The 18,370-nt window shown below is 38.0% G+C and overlaps 1 protein-coding gene across 2 annotated transcripts in view; it reads left to right on the top strand.

Moving 5' to 3' along the window:
* Positions 1 to 396: 396 nt before the first annotated feature.
* Positions 397 to 18,370, top strand: part of PDE7A (phosphodiesterase 7A) — a 76,141-nt gene continuing 58,167 nt past the window's right edge. For both annotated transcript variants that reach the window (XM_062568204.1, XM_062568203.1), the window contains exon 1: positions 397 to 545. In XM_062568204.1, the coding sequence (XP_062424188.1) occupies positions 408 to 545 (138 nt within the window). In that variant the 5' untranslated portion in view covers positions 397 to 407. The remainder of the gene's footprint in view (positions 546 to 18,370) is intronic.

An 18,370-nucleotide genomic window follows, 5' to 3' on the forward strand; every position in this document is an offset into this window, starting at 1 on the left:
CGGGGCCGTGCGGCGGCGCCTCCTCCTCCTCCTCGTGCCGGACAATAGGGGCGAGCGCGGCGTGTGTCGCACCCAAAGCGGCCCCCCAGGCGCCCGCCGCGGCCTCGCATCCATGCGCGGCGCGGGGCAGCGGCGCTGACAGCGGCTCCCACCGGCGGCAGCGAGGCCGAGGCGGAGGCGGCGGCCGCGGGCTCCGGGCCGCCGCGGGCGCCGAGGGAGCGCGTCCCGCTTCCGCGCCGGCCGCCGGCGGCGCACAAAGGCGCGGGGCCCGGGGCGGCGCGGAGGCGCCGGGTTTCGCCGCCGGCTCCCGCCGCCGCGCTGCGGCGAGCCCCGCGCGGGCAGGTGCGGCGGCGGCGGCGGGCGAGGCCGCTGCCCGGCGGCGGCGGCGGCGCGAGGAGGCGTCTTCGATGGAAGTATGCTGCCAGCTGCCGGTGCTGCCCCTGGACCGGCCGGTGCCGCAGCACGTCCTCAGCCGCCGGGGGGCCATCAGCTTCAGCTCCAGCTCCGCGCTCTTCGGCTGCCCCAACCCCCGGCAGCTCTCGCAGGTAGGGCGCCGTGGGGGAGCCCGCGGCCTGGCCGCCGCCGGCTGTCACGTCGTGGCGGCGCGGCGGGGCCCCCGGCGTGGTGCTGCCGGGCGGCGCTTCCCCGCGCGGTGAGCTCGGGGGCGGGGGCGGGGGGGCTGCGCCGCGGGGCGCCGGGCTCCTGCGGGTCCTCTGGGGCGTTCAAGCTCGCGTGGTTTTCTGCCTCTCTGAGCTTTCTTGGAAGGGTCGAAGTTTCCTATGGAGTTGCCAGAAACCCTAATGACTTTGCGGAGATTACGAGCGTGCGCTGCGGTGTTTTGTTTGGGGTGTTACGCTGTTTTCTCCCTCTAAGTACTCAGACTTGGCTGCCTGGCTAGAAAGAGACAAAGATCGCTGGTTTTGCATTGGCATGGTATTGTTCCCTGCCCACATTGCACCGGCCACAGGACGAACTGTGCTGTATCTTGTTTCATCTCTTTGTGTTGGAAACGTTACAGACACGATCATTACAGGTGGTAGGATGATAGAGGCTTTTTTTTTTTTTTTTTTTTTTTTTTTGTGAATGCTGTCCCAAATCTCTGAATGTGTATTAGTATGCGTGTTAGTGTGCACGCGTGTTTTCCCAGCAAGCTGTAATAAATCTGTATTCTGGTGGAAGTGTTCTGAGGCAGGTTTGGAATTGTGGAGAAAAGCATGTTTTTGGTGGAAAGTCACCTTGGTTTTGGCTTCTTAGAATTGCTAACAACGTCTAGCTTGAGAGGTTTGTTTCAGTATCCAGAATTATTTTAGCATGTTAAGATGGTCAGTTTTGGTGGTTTTCATTTTTTTTTTTTGGCTTTGTCCTTGGTTAGATAGCAGAGAAGCTCTGTATCTGTGTATGAGTGTATGAGCATTAGTGATGTGTATGTCTGGGGAGGAAGAATCAACAAAATATTGTGTTAATGACAATTTAAGTATAGAGGAAAACCATTATTAGTAAGTAAATTAAGATGAGCGTACGTTGACACCACCCCCCCAGCATGAATGTAATACATTGTTGACAAAAACGTTGTTTTTATGACAAATCACCTTTCCAGGTAGAACTGGTGTAGGTCTTTTTGCATTTGTACCTCTGTCTGTGGTGTAGTTGGTGATGATGAATTTTCCATATTTACAAGTTGTCTTAAAAGTTCAGTCTAATTTAGCATGTTATGTCCTGTGCAAATGAGAGAAATCTCTCTCTTGTCAGAAGAGTTCATGGCCTTCTAGAAAAGGGCATAGTCAGAAGAGATACAATGACATACTATACTTAATGCTTTTTTTATGTGGTTTCCAGAGCAGGTAGCACATAAAGTGTATATGTAAGCATGTCAAATTAAATATGATTCTGACATTTAAATATTTTTTTAAACTTTAAAACTTCTCAATGTATTCCTTATTTTCTGACCAATATATTGCAGATATATTTAAGTGGATTAAAAATAGAGTTCTTGAATAACATATAAAAGGTGAGAATTGTCTGTATGGTTGACCAAGTAGTATTTCCTTTGAGTAAGCCTGAGAAAAAAGTTTATACATTAATAAAAAGGAATTAAGATTTTTAAGTGAAGAAGTCTTTGCCGATATAAACCAGGTGATTTGACTACAGTTCTGTCTTCATAGTCTTTAGATTATTATTTTTGTTTTGGAGTCTATTGCAGATAATAGAATATGCATATCTACCAGGTCTGCAGTCACAGACTGATGTAAATGATGGACTATGAAGCATCATCAGTGAGTTTAATGATTCTGTGTGATTCCTGAACTTAAATTCACCTTGGAACTGTCCTGGAAGACTCTGAGAATTCCAGTTCCTTTACTGTTCAAACAGGTCTGATTACCAGATTGTCATTTTCAGGCTTCTGCTTGGGATAGTTTTGAGCAATATGGGTGAAACTGGAGATGTATATCAACAAACTTGAGAAGCCAGTAGGTAATTTTACATTTCATGTGAATTTGGCAGTTTTTCTTCAAAATTTTAGATACTTCCTTGCTGGAAGGATAAGTCTAGAAGGATATATTATTATTGAAAACATGGCTAAGACTTGCCTGCTACATTAGATGTAGCATATAACTGTGATATTAACAACCCATATATTTAATTCTGTAGATTTATTAAGTTGAATTTTCATTTAATATTTTTGTTAAAGTTTCATTAAATGGGCTCAAAATGAGATGTATTTTTTTACAGCATAAATAAAGTAGTGCTGGAAATGACCCCAAGAATTCAGATCTGCTGCTGGCAGCCCCAGAAGGATGAGTTGTGCTTACAGCATTATTAGCAGATGTTTGCCTGATCTGTTTTTAAGTTACAGTCTTATGAGATGCACTGAGCTGACATAACTGATCAATCTGAAGGTCAAAGTCCTGACATCAGGCGCATATTCTTGCTACTTCCTTTATGCTGTCTCTGATGCTGGTCAGGTGTTCGCTGATTCAATTCACTAAAACAGCAGAAAACTAACACAGTCATGAAACTGGGTGGCTTTCTGACATCTCATTGAATAAAACAGACTTAGTGAAGATTGTCAGAACTGATTTAAATGAAAGGACAGTACTATTAGGCTTTTGAAACCATATACATAAAAACCTATAATAATGAAAATTATGCTCCCTCGCTAGACAATTTAACCGTTGTTAACGGTGCTTAACTGTTCTTGTCATTAAAAAATTCTTTCTTAATACTGAATTTAGATCTTTCTTGTGGCAGTTTACATCTGTTCCAATCTATCATCTATTACCTGCAATTTGTGATGTTTATTTTTCAAAGCGTATTTCTTTTGAATTCTGTTAATGTATATATGGGTTAAAGCCCAGTCAAATTAAAAGCTGTCATTGTGTGAGTTTAAACATTGTATTTAAATTAATTTTCTTTGATAAACACGAAATAATTTTAAATACTAGTGTTATAGGCTGTTTTTAAAGGCATTTGAATTGGTGATCATTAGAATGACTAGGACATCTCACACTTCTGAGATTGAATTTACAATCACAGCTAAGTCAACTGGATACTAAGTAGTTCCTTGGAGCATGCATTTAGGGTGTGTATTCCAGGTGTAACAAACTGACTTTTTTTTAAAAAATTAAATTGAGTTTTTGGAGGACAATTTAGGATTCTTTGCCTCATCTAGTTTTTAACTTAAATTGTTAAAGTTAGTTAAAAAAATAGAGAGTTTCTAAAGTTGTGTATGAACTTAAGTGTTCAATTTATTATTAATTTATTTTAATTAGTAAGGGTTTATAATGAAAACTGTTTTGAAGACATAGCTCTTAGCATTTTTAGATTACATGTCTTACATCACGCGTTTGGGATATTGCTTTTATGCCATATGAGCATATCAAAAATGAGTAAGAGAAAACTTGGGCTTAGCCTGTCATTTTTGACTCATTTCTATCCTTCTTCCTTTTTGTTGGTTTTGCAGACACTCTAGTGCCTCAAAAAATGGTATCAACAGTATCTGGTAGTAGATTTTCAATAAAAGGAAATGTGTAGTTTTGGCCTAACTGTCCTTAAGTATTTGAATTTGATGATGGTGAAGAAAGGTGTCTTCTAAGGATGGAATTGCATGAAGAGAGAGTGGAGCAAATAATGAAAGACTGAGTCTAAATCTCAAAAGTTCGGGCACTAAAACCAGACATTACCATGTATCAGGTAGTACCATGTCCTGCCTGCTATTTGATGACCTCCTTCAGATCCCTCATTACTGCATCTTCATTTCATGCCTTTACACAGTGTAGCTCCATGCTTTGCGACTCTGCATGTTTTTTTTTATATATATATATATATATATATATATACACACATACATACACATATCTATATATATTTATATATATATGATCACTAGACTGCAGATCATCTGTGTGGAATCCCAAACTTGACTTAAAAGAATATAGGGAAGAGGGAAAAAGTTGATTTAAGTGCTGGTGGATTCTTCAGTCAGAAGCTTGCTCTTTCCCTGAAAAACATTCCCCCAGCATCAGTCCAAGTGATATGACTCCTCTTGTCCATGTTTATTCATTACACCAGCTATGATTCAAACATGTTTTGCTCTGCATGCTAGAAGACACGGCATGTGTTTTCATGGTCTGAACTCTCAACACATGATTTATTGTAAGCGTTGATCTTTACTTTGGAAGTGTTGGCATGACCTATTTTTTTCCCTTGCAGCTGCTCATTTCTGCTCATGCACTTTCATGCCCTCTTTGTTGTGTTTTTAGATCAGCTTGTTTTTCAGCCAGTCCAACTGATTCATAGTGTAGTACCACAAATGATTGTGTCCCTTAGTAATAAGGAAACAGTGTGCTAGACCAGGAGTAATGAGCAGTGGGGGGAGAGAAGACATGCTTATGGTGGGAGCGCTACTGAATGCAGAACCTTACTTTAACTGCCTTTCTTTACATATCCACGTTTTTTTTCATAACCTTTCTTTTATACCTTTCTAATCCTCTCACCATTGTTTCTCAGTTGCTCTTTTATTAGCTTTCTCCTGCTGTTTCCCATATCTCTACTGCATGAATAATTAACAAGCTAAAATAATGAAATAATTTTCATGATGTGATTCCTAGCCTCTGGAGTTAATTCTTTGTGTTGCTGTTATGCTTGCCATTCCCTTCATCTTGTATTTATTGTGTCTGCCTGCTGAGATTGCATCTATTCATATGCAAGGCAGAGACTGGCTCTGACACAACATAGACAAGTTCTGATTGGGGATTTTATTGCAATTTTAAATGGCAGTTCATTTTAAAACATTTTCTGAATTTTATGACCAATTAACTTTTCCATACTGTTAAAAATTGTAGTGTAAAGCAATGTTGGTACTTTATTCTGCAAAAGGTCGAAGCTGTTTATTTCATGGCCTATAGTTGTAGTCATTGCCTATGTAAGATATATTTAGAATAAGAGTTTAAAGTCCTCATGAATTACAGTTTATCTTAAGTCACTGGAAGTCAGTTCTTTGCTACTACTTTGTTCAGATTGTATATTGGTATATTTTGTGGTTTTTATGAACCTCAAATTTTTGAGGATATCTTTAAAAAGAAATTGATTTGAAAAGAATGATTTTAATTGTGCTCCCTTGACTTACGAAATACTGAATTTTAACCAGAAAGCAGTTCTGCAAGAAATCAGTCAGTATATGAATATTATTCCAAGACAAATAATGATCTAATAATGTAGTCACTTAAGTATAAGATAGGTAGATAACAGGTAGTTTCATCTCCTTTATCTCTGATGTGCCTACTTGCCTGCTCTTTTATGTGTGTATATGCATGTACAGTTTGTTAGAATTGAGTGCTTTGTATGGGAGGTCTGTTTCAGCAACTTTTCTTCTTTAAAACCCTTTTTTAGGGTATTGATTTTTTTTTTAGATACTTGAGGAAAAGAAGCAGTAAGTATACAAGTTGAGTAAATTCTGAGTCAATATGGTAATATGCCCAATTATGAGATAAATTAGAACTTTTGTAAAAGATCATGTATGTTTCAGACATCTGTGTCATTCTGCTATTTTAGCATGTGAATGCTATTTGTTGGGGACATCTGCAATAGAACCCTTATTTCCTTTATTAGAATTCTTTTCTGCAAAGCCCATGGAAAAAAAAATCCTGGTAATAGTTATGATGTTACTTTGTTAGAACAGTTGTCTATTGCTCCCCCCCCCCCACACACACACACCATAGGCTTCTCTCTGTGCTCAGTCACTGTCTAGGATGGAGAATCTCCAGTTCGTGGCTGTATTTCTATGTCCTGTTAGACTCTCACATAAGAAACACCTTCTAGATAGGACAAAAATCTGTTGTATACACCTTTCTTAAAAATTCACCAAATCTGCATGCAAATTATGAATAATTTAGCAGCTCAAATTAGAAACAGTCTTTTTATAAGTAGGCAACCAAAGTAACTTGGTTGTTCTCTACCATATAAATTGTTGCTAACACATGTCAATACTTTCTGCAGGTGAATTTATACAAAGCTAGATTCCAGTAGTTGAGTGTCTTAGATATAAAGAAACGTATCTCATGATTTGAGATACACTCATTACAGGAGTAGTACAGCACTCTTGATATACCGTATTACAGGGATGTAATGTATTCTGTTAGAATATCCTTTCCTTGTAAAACTGAGGACAGATGCACTAAAAAAACTTGAAGAGTTTATCCTTAATCTCAGGAATCATACTAATAGTGCATTTGCAAATAGCTGTCTGTATGCATTTAAAGTGAAATAAAGTGTTCAATCCTATTTTAACTACTTCCACTGCTGAGAAAATTCTTTTGTACAAGCAAACTACAAATGCTTTGTGTGTGCATGTGCATGTACACATGCATATAGGGTCTTACAAGAAGCATATGGCTGGGACCAGGAGTTGAATTTAGACCTCTCAAATTTCAGTTTGGTCTTCTGCACAAAAAATCCTTGTAGTAATTGGGAAGAATCTGTGTTTCACTAGATGTGAACTTTTCCTCAGTTTCTTCTGTTTATATCATTAACAAGGAACTGCAGTGTAAATAAGCATCCAGTGTAATCCACCAAGGCAGCCTGCCAAAGACAAAATGTTTTATTATACAAATACAATTCTGAAAAAGCTGAATTTAAGGGATAGTTGAAGAATCATTTATTTATATGTTTATGTTGTAGGTGTAGTGTAGAAAACTTGTAACCAAATATTTTGATTTCTTTAAGGGTTGAAATAACTTCTGTGGCTGTTACCTTCCCTCCCCTGCCTTCTCCTTCCATACCCCAAGAATTTTTTACTCTTGCAGCAACAGTCTTAACTCCTGTCTTCCTCCCACTTTGTACACCTGTGGTATGACAATCTGATTTAGTCTTTTTCTCACTATGCTCTCATGATAGTTATAATTAAATAGATTCCAGAGTCTGCTTTTTATCACAAGATAGAAACCAAATCCTTTTTTCAGCTTTTAGCTGAAAGTGTAAAGGAGCCAAAATTTGCAGCAGGCCCTCCTTCTCTGCCTGCCTGAACACCAAAAGAACAGATAGTGGAAAGAGAATAATGAGGATAGCTGTGTATTAGCAGAAGATGTTACTATTTCTCCTTCTCTTTGGTGCAAGATGATTTGTGGAGAGACAGAGGCTGTTCCCTCCACTGGTGAGATTTTCTCTGCAGCAGATGTAGCTGGAAGCTACTTGGACTATTAAAATCATATATTTATTACATGTAAAAGACAGCTTATCTCCCACTTTAGGGCAAGGGGTCAGTTCTCTCCCAAGGCGAGAAGAAACGCAGGAAAAGATACAAGAACTTATTTCAAGACTATGAGAAAAAAGAGTATAATGGGTAGCCTGGGAGGTCAGTAGGTGAATCGGCCTCGGCACAAGGAAATTTTAGCATATTTGTATGCAGTCTTCATCTGATATGGTTCTTTTTGGTCTATAGATTAGAACAGAAATTGAGGTAAAGTGCTGGGATGCTGATAAGCAAGTGATTTCTAGAGGGGTTGAGTTATGTGTCTAGATCAGAAAAAGTTATGCTATTACAAAACTTTTTGGTTTTCGTAGTATAGTCCAGCAGTGGGTTTAATGTTCAGGGACTTCAGCTGTTATTGCAGCAATGATACTGTTCTTTGTTATTTCTTACTTTTTAGCTAATATACTCCACGTGTTGATACTGCAGTTGGAGGAGACGGTTTCATGTTTAGTCATGCACAACTTACCACTTCCTTTGTGCGTATGTGTGTGTATGAGCACAGCAATCTCTTGAAGCGTGTGTGAGGTGCAGTGTGGGTCTTGCCACTAGCTGTTTTAGCCTCTCTTCTGTAATGGTAGGAAGCCTGTAAAAAGTCAGTTTTCAGAAAGTCTGGCATACTTGATTTCCATGATTATCTGTAGATTTTTAAACTTTCGATTTCAATCATTTTAATAATTTATCTCTTTTTAGTATTGGATGAATAAAAATCCGTACAGATTCTTTAGCAGTTGCAAACGTGGTGTGAAGCTGCTAAATAGTGGATGGAAATAAATGTATAAAATTGCTTATCAAAAGAGATCTAGAGAATAACTTTATGGAGTTTTGTTCTGTTACTTCTTCTGTTGTAAAGCCTGAGATAAAGTTCCTTTAGCGATGGTGACAATAGAAATCTCTGCACTTTCCCCTGATCTTAGATAATATAAGGGCTTAGACGTGTATTTAGTCAGCCTTTCCTAGCTTGTTTTCATTTGAACAAAGAGCATTCTGACTACGTCTTAGTCCAGATAAAATGTACAATGTTTAGCCCACAAGCTGACAGAGGAAATGGTAGAATTTTATCTGTTATCTGAGCTGAAATAAGTAAGTAAGAACTTAGGCTTTTTAGCTTGAGGATCTGATAATGTCCAGATTACTTTCAGAGAATCTCATCTTCCCCAAGGTTTTTCTTCTTTCTCTTAAGAAGGATACTGGTTTTCTCCTGAATGTGAGCACCATGCTTATTTGTATTTCTTTCGCTTTAGATTATTATGATAATTTTGTGATGTAGCATAAATGAAATCAATTAGTACCTGCAAACTGCCAGTACTAAATTCCTTAAGTTTTGCTTGCAAGGAATGTGTTGAGCTTGTCATTGGCAATCTGTATTGAGCTGTAGGTGCTTTCAGGAAGAAAGGCTTCAGCTCCCCAAGAACGTGAATGGTTGAAGCTGCGGTTACCTTAATGTTTTTTGTTCCTTCACGTGATGTTGTGACATTATTTTTGCCAGTGTCCTGCAGCCCAAATTGCTGATTTGAGGCAGGAAGGAATCTTTTGTGATTTAATAGGAGGCCCTTAATTAAAAACCTTCCTGTACCACCTCTTGACACAGTAGAATTTAAGTGAAATAATCTGCTGTGTGCTGCAAGGCTAATCCATTTTCATGAGCTTTTGGGGAAAGATGATTTGAGGTGATTAGACAAAAAGTTATTATTCGTGATTGGTTGAGTAAGTAGAAAAGAGTATTATGATTAATGAAACTAAAGACTCTTTTTCTTTCTTTGGACATTACTGTATTTATACCAAGGGATAAGAAAGAGACCATATCTTAAAAGCTCTAGTTATATTGAAATCAATTTGGGAGCCAGGAGGTGAATTTTTTTTTTGTACTGAATGTGGCAGGGGGTCTGGTTTGGGGAGGGGAGGAAACAAAGATTGATTAAAGAATCTGTCACATAATGTAAGTTTCTAGTGTGGGTGCAAATATTACAGAAAATTTTATTTCTGCCACTTCTCAGAATAACATTATTAAAGGTGTTAAATACAACATTTTTTGAATTTAAAATAGCATCAAAAAACACAAGAACAATTTCTTTATTTCTGTCTTGTTTGACACTGTATGATGCTGTGCTTATGCTTGGAGAATCCTGGTTGAAGATTATTGTGTTGACTGGAGCCATAGTTTTTATTGCTATTATTATTTTAAACAGAAATTATTCTTTTGCAGAGTAGGGTTGTATGTAGTGTCTGCAGTCATAGTTCCAAGACTTTTCGTTAGATTTAAGTAGACTTTCACAGTATTGCTTCTAGCCACATATTTTTATTCATTCTCTTGTGCTTGCATTAGCACTCCTCTGACCCTACAGAAAGTCAGCAGAATACTCTTTCCTTTTTGTAGCAGTGATTTTTCTGCTGATGTAGCTCTGTAAACTGGCTCTGGGCAGGATCAGCGGAGTGCTGGTGCAAGGGGAAGGAGCAGGAACATGCAGTCGGAGACAGCATGAGCAGCAACACTGACTCAAATTGTTTCCACTGCAGCTGAAGGAATGTCCAGAACAGCTGACAATTGTGTGGAATCGTTTCACTTTCTCCCCAAACAAGAGTGGGTTGAACAGTTCTCTGTTGTTATTCAAATTAATTTATACAGTGTATTGTGCTATTTGGTGCTTTGGAGGCTGCATGTGTTGTACACGCCTTGTTTAGTATATGTTTATATTTGCATAACTTCTTCAGACAGTGTAACTTCATCTCTATTATTTAGATGAGTCCATGCTTCTGTATGTTTTTGGATAGATTTGACTTGATAAAATATTCTAAAAGGTAGGCTATATTAGCTTATGAATAAATGCTTGATATATAGTCTTCAGACTTATTATACTCTATTTCTTCTTACTCTTCCCCCCTTGTAGTTAAACATTCAGTCTTGAAATTATTATTAATAGATTTGGCAAAATATGAACCTTTTTTTTCTCATCTCTGTGACTAGAAATAATTAAAAATGGGAAGTATTTTCATGTGAAACTGAAATCTTTCCCTTCAACACCATTTAGTAAAAAGTAGCTATCCTTGTTACAGTTTATAAATTAAGTGTGTCAGAATGTGAAGGTCATTCTTGTCTTTTGTCTTTGGAGAAGTGCATAGAATATTAAAAGACTTGCTAGTGTGTGTGCATATATCTATATATGTGTGTGTATCTATCTATCTATCTATTTATAAATTAAAAGTGGTAGTTGAATGATGTGCTGGTGGATGCTGTATAAATTCAAACATGAGGAAAAAACAATGTACCATTCCATGCACTATTTGCTACTATGTTGTCTTGTCTGGATAGTCACAGGACAAAATCGTATTCTAAATATATTGATTTCTGGAAGTTCTTTTTTTTTTTTTTTTTTTGTTTTTATTTGATCTTTCTAAGCAAAAAGTATAAACTTAATAGATTGCTAACCTTTATCCTTTATAGTAAGGTTTTGGAAGCACTTGCTGAGAATAAACAATAGATAAAGACACATTAGTTTAGTGCCATTGTAAGTTAGCACTTCAGGATGATGTCAGATGAATGTTCTCTTTAGTGTGTCCCCCCCCCCCCCGCCCCCACGATTCCTAGCTGTTGTATATCTACTTTGAACCTTATAGAGCTTGCCCTGAAGAGTGTCTTAGGCCAAGGACAGTCATACCATAATAGCTGTTCTGTATGTTACTGAGTTGCCAAGTCAAACAAATTTGGATTGACTGAGTACATGTGTGCACAGTTGTTCAGCCATCCGTTTCTGCTGAATTTAGTAGAGCACACAGTATGCTGATTATGTTGATTGGCAGAATTATTTTAAATCCTTGCCTGAAGTGCATCCAGTCCCGTGGAGGTATTTGTGGGTGGGTTCGTTAAGGCACTGTGTGGAACCCAACCCTGTGCCCCGGCACAGCTAGAATGTGACAGGCAGGTCTGCCCTGCGCAGCACCACGAGAGCATTCCTGCACAGCCAGATACGGCAACTGTCAACCTATAGGCTGTAAGCTAGGCCATATTGCTGCTGCTGCTGCATTTGGTGGGTCATGATAAGAGCAGAAGCTACAGCAATAAATGTATTGACTTCTATTTTGTACATTGCTGACACTTGTGAAAAGAAAATTGATCAGTAACGAATGATTGTTTTGCAGCTGAAGTACAACATGAGGGGAAAAGTGGTGTTCGTGGACATCCTTTTTTTCAGAGGCTCTTCATATTTGCTGCAAAAGACACAATGAAAGGGTTTTGCTTGATGTGATCTTTCTCACATTTGTGAGAGCTGGAATTGATGATGACTGCATCCAAAAGCTGTGTTCTTAGTGCTTCCTGGGGTTTGTCCCACTTGGGAGAAGGTGAAGGCCACATAATTTGTGTGACGTGCTTGATGGAAGAATATTACTTCACGTCATTTTATGAGGTCATTTTGAAAGCAATACATTTTTGTTGAATGCACGCTTTGGCCTGGTTTGGTTGCTTTCTTCACATTCCTCACGTGATGGCCCAGGTACAAAAAAATACAGCCTTTCAAATCCTTTGCGGCAGACTCAGCTGTCTTTATGAGACTCAGTGCTTCCTTTTGCCCCCCCCCTTTTGATAATTAAGGGAAATGTTGAAAAAATGTGGAATATTTATTACCATAGTTTAGAATAAAGTTTTAAGTAGAACTCTGTCTGCTATTTATGAATTACATGGATTTTATTGGTGCAGGGAAAGAAAGAAGCAGCTCTGGTCAGTAGGAAGAAGCTGCGGACTTTGAAGGCTTCCACAGACACCTATTCCTTGTGTGTTGTCGTCTAGTGGTGGTTGCTCCTTGTGAAGTGGTGTTCTTTGCTGGCTATATGTCGTGCTATTACTTCTCTGCTGGAAATGAATAAAAGGATGGGTTGCAGAGACTGTAACAGCATATATGCAATGCAGAGATGCCTGCAATGGAGGTGGGTGGAAAAGGCAATAATTAGCTAGTTATGGTTTCCAGCATTCAGCTTACTTCTTGGTTGCCTTCTTAATGTGTCTGTGTCAATTTTCTCACCTCTCCACTCCCCTTTTCTCCCCCCCCCTTTTTTTTAAAAAAAATCAATCCCAGGTGTTCTACAGACTTCTGTTGTTTTACTAGTCCATAGTCTTGCTTTTTCTGGTTCAGAAGATACATTGTAAATTCATCAATGAATTTTTACTAATAAAGTTTCGGTTTAGCAAAGATAAGTGCTTTGCAGTGCTGAAGATGGATGAAGTTTGTGTAATTATAATGAGTATTTAGTGATGTGAATATGTTCCTTGGTTTTGCAACATGCAGATCTAAATATATTCATTTTACCTCACCTAAATATTTTATTTCAATTCACAGTTCTGAACTAGATTTTGTACATGCTAGCTAATTATAGTTATTTGGCTGAAATGTGCAATGATCACTGGGATTTTGAGTCTCAGTACTGTTACAAAAAATAATGTTATGATATAGTTGGGAATCAAAATACTATTAAATCTGTGCTCAAGGGATGAGAAACCCCTATGGTGACTGTAGATGAGAGAAGAGGCTCTGTGGTCTCTGCCCTATCTATGGAGACCTCTCACATCCTGGACAATCTGATTGAGAGGTGCTGTTGACACTTTCCACTCCTCTACCTTCTTTTGTCCTTTCTCAGATAAGTGAATCCCTTCACTTAGCTGTTTTGGAGATGTTTTCCTCCTTCATTCTTTCTCTATCCAGAACTTCTTGGGGGAGAGGGAAGTGTGCTTAAGGAAAAAGAATAGGTCAGCCTATGCTCTCACACTGCTAGAATAAACTATGCGCAGTCTCCAGCATAAGGCTATAGAAGACAATCAAGTAAGAAGACTATCAAGTAAATACACAGTGTTTAGGAGAACTGTGATCTGTGCCATTTGATGACAAATATGCATAGGTGAAGTACTTCCTGAGCAATGTGAGGAAGAAAAAGGTTGTTTGAATATGTAAAACTAATTGTAAAGATGGATAAAATGTATAGCAGTGCTTGTAATATTTAAAAAAAAAAAAAGTTTCTTTTTCTGGTGTAGAATTTTGAACTATTTGAGACAAGAATCCCTGTATAGTGGTATTTAAAACTATGCATATTTTGGTTTTGTCTTCTGATTCCTTGTGAGGGTTCAAAAGGTGGTCCAAAGTGCAGCCCTCTTCTGGTTTCTATTAATAGTAGTAAAGGGACAAACCAGTGAATTTTTGATCAACTAGTTTTTAGCTTTGGCTAACCATTATCTCCCTCTATCTCATGCACGCATACACATGCACTTCAAGAAATATATGCGTTTAAAAAGGTGTTACATCTGGATGGACAAGGCTTGGAATTGAGAATTTTTAACATTACTATGTTAAATTGTCCTGCAGTCATCTATTAAATCAGTTTATGGCAAGGGTGTGTTGTCTTGAAGAAAATTAAGGAGTTTTAAGTATTTGTAAGAGCAACTCTTGAAGCTTTGGGGTGCAAATTAATTCCAATTAGCCCATGGTAGAATGTGTCATTGAGGTTTTCAAAATGCTCTGTTTTATGAGGTAGATATCCCAGCATGTTTCTCAAGATGTCTCACCAAGTTAAAATCCGCATAACACCACCTGGAGGCTTCTACTTTAAATTGTCAGTCAGCTTTGTGATTTGTATCTCCAAAACCAGCTGACAACTCAAGCATTTGAACATCTGCAGGGACCACATTACATAAATGTGTTGGCACCAGTGTTAGCTCTTCCCACGCATTCGGATGAAGCTGGTATGGATGAACTGTATCTGCTTCATCGGCTTTGTCCAGTCATCTAGGTGATTTGTTTTTGGAAATGTGTCAGCTACTTAAGAACTTGTGGAACCTCACATGTTGGCAAGGAGAGTGTGGCTATAAGAAACTGAGCAGCAGAAAGAACGGAGGCTGAGGAAGTTGGTGATAAAGCTCCTTTCTGAAGGATGAGACCTGCAAAATATAATACTTTCAGTATTGTGATTCTTTTGCCAAATTTATTTCAGAGTATGCAGATTAAGTGAAAAATAACACTTTTTTTCCCCTCTGAAATGAACCACTAGGCTATTATGTTTGCTTTTTTTCCCCCCCCTTTTAAAAAACGAAGTAAAAATATTATGATGTTATGGGTAATGCTGGCTGCCTCAGTATTGCCTGGAATATAGTCATGGGTGGGTATTGAAAACCTAGGGACTAACATTCCGGAAACTTTACCTGTACTGACAAATGTAAACAAATCCAATTACAATTTGAATATTGTTATTTTTATCTCACATTTTCCAGATTCATATAAGCTGGCTAAGTTTTTTCCTTAAAAAAATTAGCTGTCTTGTAAGTGTAAATCATTCATTATAATTTTCTGATGCTGTTGATTTAAATCATTTGATTAATAAAATGCTTCATGCATCAGGACAAATAAAAATGATCTTTGTGTCTTGTTGCTTTCCTACTAGTACAATAGATGAAACATCGTAATTAAAGCTATTGGAATACACAAGTCTTTTGTTTCTAAGCTTTTATTTATATTAGTGGAGAGCACTAAAGTTAAGAGAATGCTCTCTCACTGTTCTTATTCAGCTCCTTTCTCTTCAGTTTTTATTTAAAGACTGAATTTGCAATAGCTCTTAAGACTTCTGGTTCAAATTCTCAGCAATTTTGTAACAATTACATTAACCATTTTTTATAAAATGGAAAAATAGCAAGTGCAAGTTTTATTTTAACATCTTTAAATTACAAACATTGAAAGATGTTGCCTCATAAAAATGGTGGGTACTTATTATGTTTTCAGGTGTTTTATGCTTCCTAAAATAGATTTTTATCTTGGATATTTTATTATAGCAAAGTATATTGTCTTGATAGTATTTTGATAAGGATTTATGGCATTTTGAAAGCAGTCTCTTGACAAGGGCTTACTATCAGTTTGAAGATCTGCACTTTTTGGGAAGGCAAGGAGGAATGAAAGATCCTTACTTATTAATATCTGACTATTTTTTCTTTTTGTGCTGTTTTAGCAAGTTCTTTGTATGGATTAATGAATATGGTTTCATCAACAGAGCATTCTCTTACCAGCACAATAAAGGACCTAATGGAAAGTCTTCATTAAAAGTCACACAAATCCAGAATCTGTCATTCTATGTGTCGTACGAAGCCTAAGACATCAAGGTGACATGTGAGTTAAGTTGCAGCCTGTTGGTATTCTGCAGAAGTCCAGAAAGGGATGCAATTTTTTTTTTAAGTAATTGATGGCATACCTGAGGAGGATTTTATAGATTTAGAAGGCATATAATCTAGATACTGAAGACAATTATAATTTTTTCAAAGATTTAATTGTCTTTATAGATAGTAAATTAGCCTTTTGTATCACCATATATAATAGGCATATAAACTTATTGCTATATCACCTCTGTCGTGGTTACCATTTAGATGTATCCCAGTTCTCGACTATGTGGAAAGCTTAGGATACAAATCTGTATAATACTTGACAGAAAACATTTTTTTTTCTAAATATTCATTCATTTGCCTTGGTAAGATGATGCTTTTAGTGTTGGGTACTTTTTGGTAGCTTTCCTGTTAAGAATCTCAACCCTGGATAAAAAAACCCTTCTTTTTTTTCCAGAAGACTGGATTTCCTCACTCACCTCCTTCCCTCTCCCCCCTCCCCTGAATGTTCAAGGAAATTTGAGTGTATTAATATCAGATATGGCAGGGGATTATTAGTATATCTAACTCCATCAGATCACATAAATATCACACCACCTATGTCCCTTTAACTGCAAATAATCTACCACACCTGAGTCTAAAAAAAAAAAAAAAGTCTTCCACTGATACTGAAATAGTACATGACTCATTTCCTCAATGTATGCACCTTGTCTGTATTTTTAAGGTTTCTATTAAAGAAAGTGGTTAGGAATTTAAGGAGTCTTCTGCACATGTATGCACTAAATCTGTGCATGTCAAAGCCTGCTACACATGCAGGCTGTTTCTGTGTTCGTGAGCTCGCCGAGTCTGCTGGCTCCTTGAGACCTCATCGGATAAAGTGAGCGCAGTGGCCTGAACATGCTGATTTGGTGTGTGTGATACAAAGTTGCTCTCTGAAGGATTTCCAAGTATCTAGCAGTTTGTGTTGACAAATGTCTCGGAAGGGCTAGTTACTTCTAAGCACTTTGTTCAAACTGGTGGAGTTTGTAGATGTGCTCTGCAGACGCATGCCAAAATAGAAACTGTGTGTGCGCGTGCGTGCGTGCGTGTGTGTGCCGCTTGTCGAGGGAGGCGGCGAGGCCTGGGTCCTCTTCTGGTTCCCTGTTTGTGTTCACTGAGAAGTGGAGTCCAAGCTGGTTACCTTTCTTCTAGATTAATCTGGTGGTGAGGTTTCAGCCCTTCACTGTGGTGAATTGCTACTGGGGGGCAGTTAGATCCATGGGCTTTTATTTTCTATTTCTTAGCATGCACTTGCAGTTGTGTACATTTATGTATTCAGAGATTCAGTCACTCCTTTTCTCTCAGGACCTGCCAAGATTTAGGCTACTTGTGACTTCAAAAAGTTTGCTCTTCTTATTTCAAATGAAGCTCTTATGCCTTATTATAAGCTGGAGGTGAGTTTCTCCAGGAATTTCTTTTTTTTTTTGACTCTTGGTGTCAAATTTTTTGAGTAGTTTGCAGTCCCTGATGAAAAAGACTTGTTTACAGCATTAAAGTTAAAAAACAAGAGAAACTAAATTATGTTGTTGAACAGGCCCTCTTTTTAGGGCTTGAAGAATGTTTATGTAAACTTCAAAAATTTGTAGGTTGGTTGTACTTTTGCTAGTGCAAGAAAAGGCAGGAAATGAAATCCATTGAAAGTGAAACTGAATAAACTGTTTTCAAATATATAGCATAGCCTGAAAAAAAAGACGAATACGGTGTTCTGAAAATTATTTCTGTCTCAATTTATACAAAACCCCTCCAGCACAGGTGTTTTCCATAGCTGAAGAGCAAGCAAAAGTGTTAAGAAGGGGTTCTGATATTCAGCTTTCTAACTTATTTTTAGTCTCATCTGAGGTGCAACATGGGTGGTTTCAGTTCAGTGTTTTTTGAAACAGTGTTTGTTACATTTCACCCCTTTGCATGTTCGAAATAACAAAAATGCTGCCAGTTATACAAATCATAATTCTTATTCAAGTTCTAAAGAAGGTTCTACAGAAATTTAAGATAGCTGTTTGGGGTAGGGAGGAATATCAAAGTGGTCCATCAAATGAGTTTACAATACAAAATGTCCAGGAAAAAAAAAAAAAAAAAGTAAAGTAAGTGTGGTGTGTTATTTTGGTAGAGGAGAAAAGTTAACTTAGTCTTCTAAGGGATTTGTGATAGATTTTTCAGCTCCCTCACCCCCTAAATCATATTTGTTTAATTTTGCATAAATTGTATATGGAATGATTTCCATGAAAATATAGCGGAACCTCCAGCTAATCTCACTTGCCTGTGGAAAATAGAGGTTTCTATGTTAGCTGCTTGTTGTCCCTTCAGTTTTGTGTAGGATGCATCTGCGACCTTTAAAAATTTTGCATGCAAAGAAATATTTTAGCTTCTAGATGTCTTTGTTTTTTTCTTATAAAAAATAAAATGCTCTAATATTGAAATAAAAATGCACTGTTTATGAAAACTGAAATTCATCTTGAGCATTT

The sequence above is a fragment of the Rhea pennata genome, chromosome 2, assembly GCF_028389875.1.
Source record: "Rhea pennata isolate bPtePen1 chromosome 2, bPtePen1.pri, whole genome shotgun sequence".
NCBI classification, from domain to species: domain Eukaryota; kingdom Metazoa; phylum Chordata; class Aves; order Rheiformes; family Rheidae; genus Rhea; species Rhea pennata.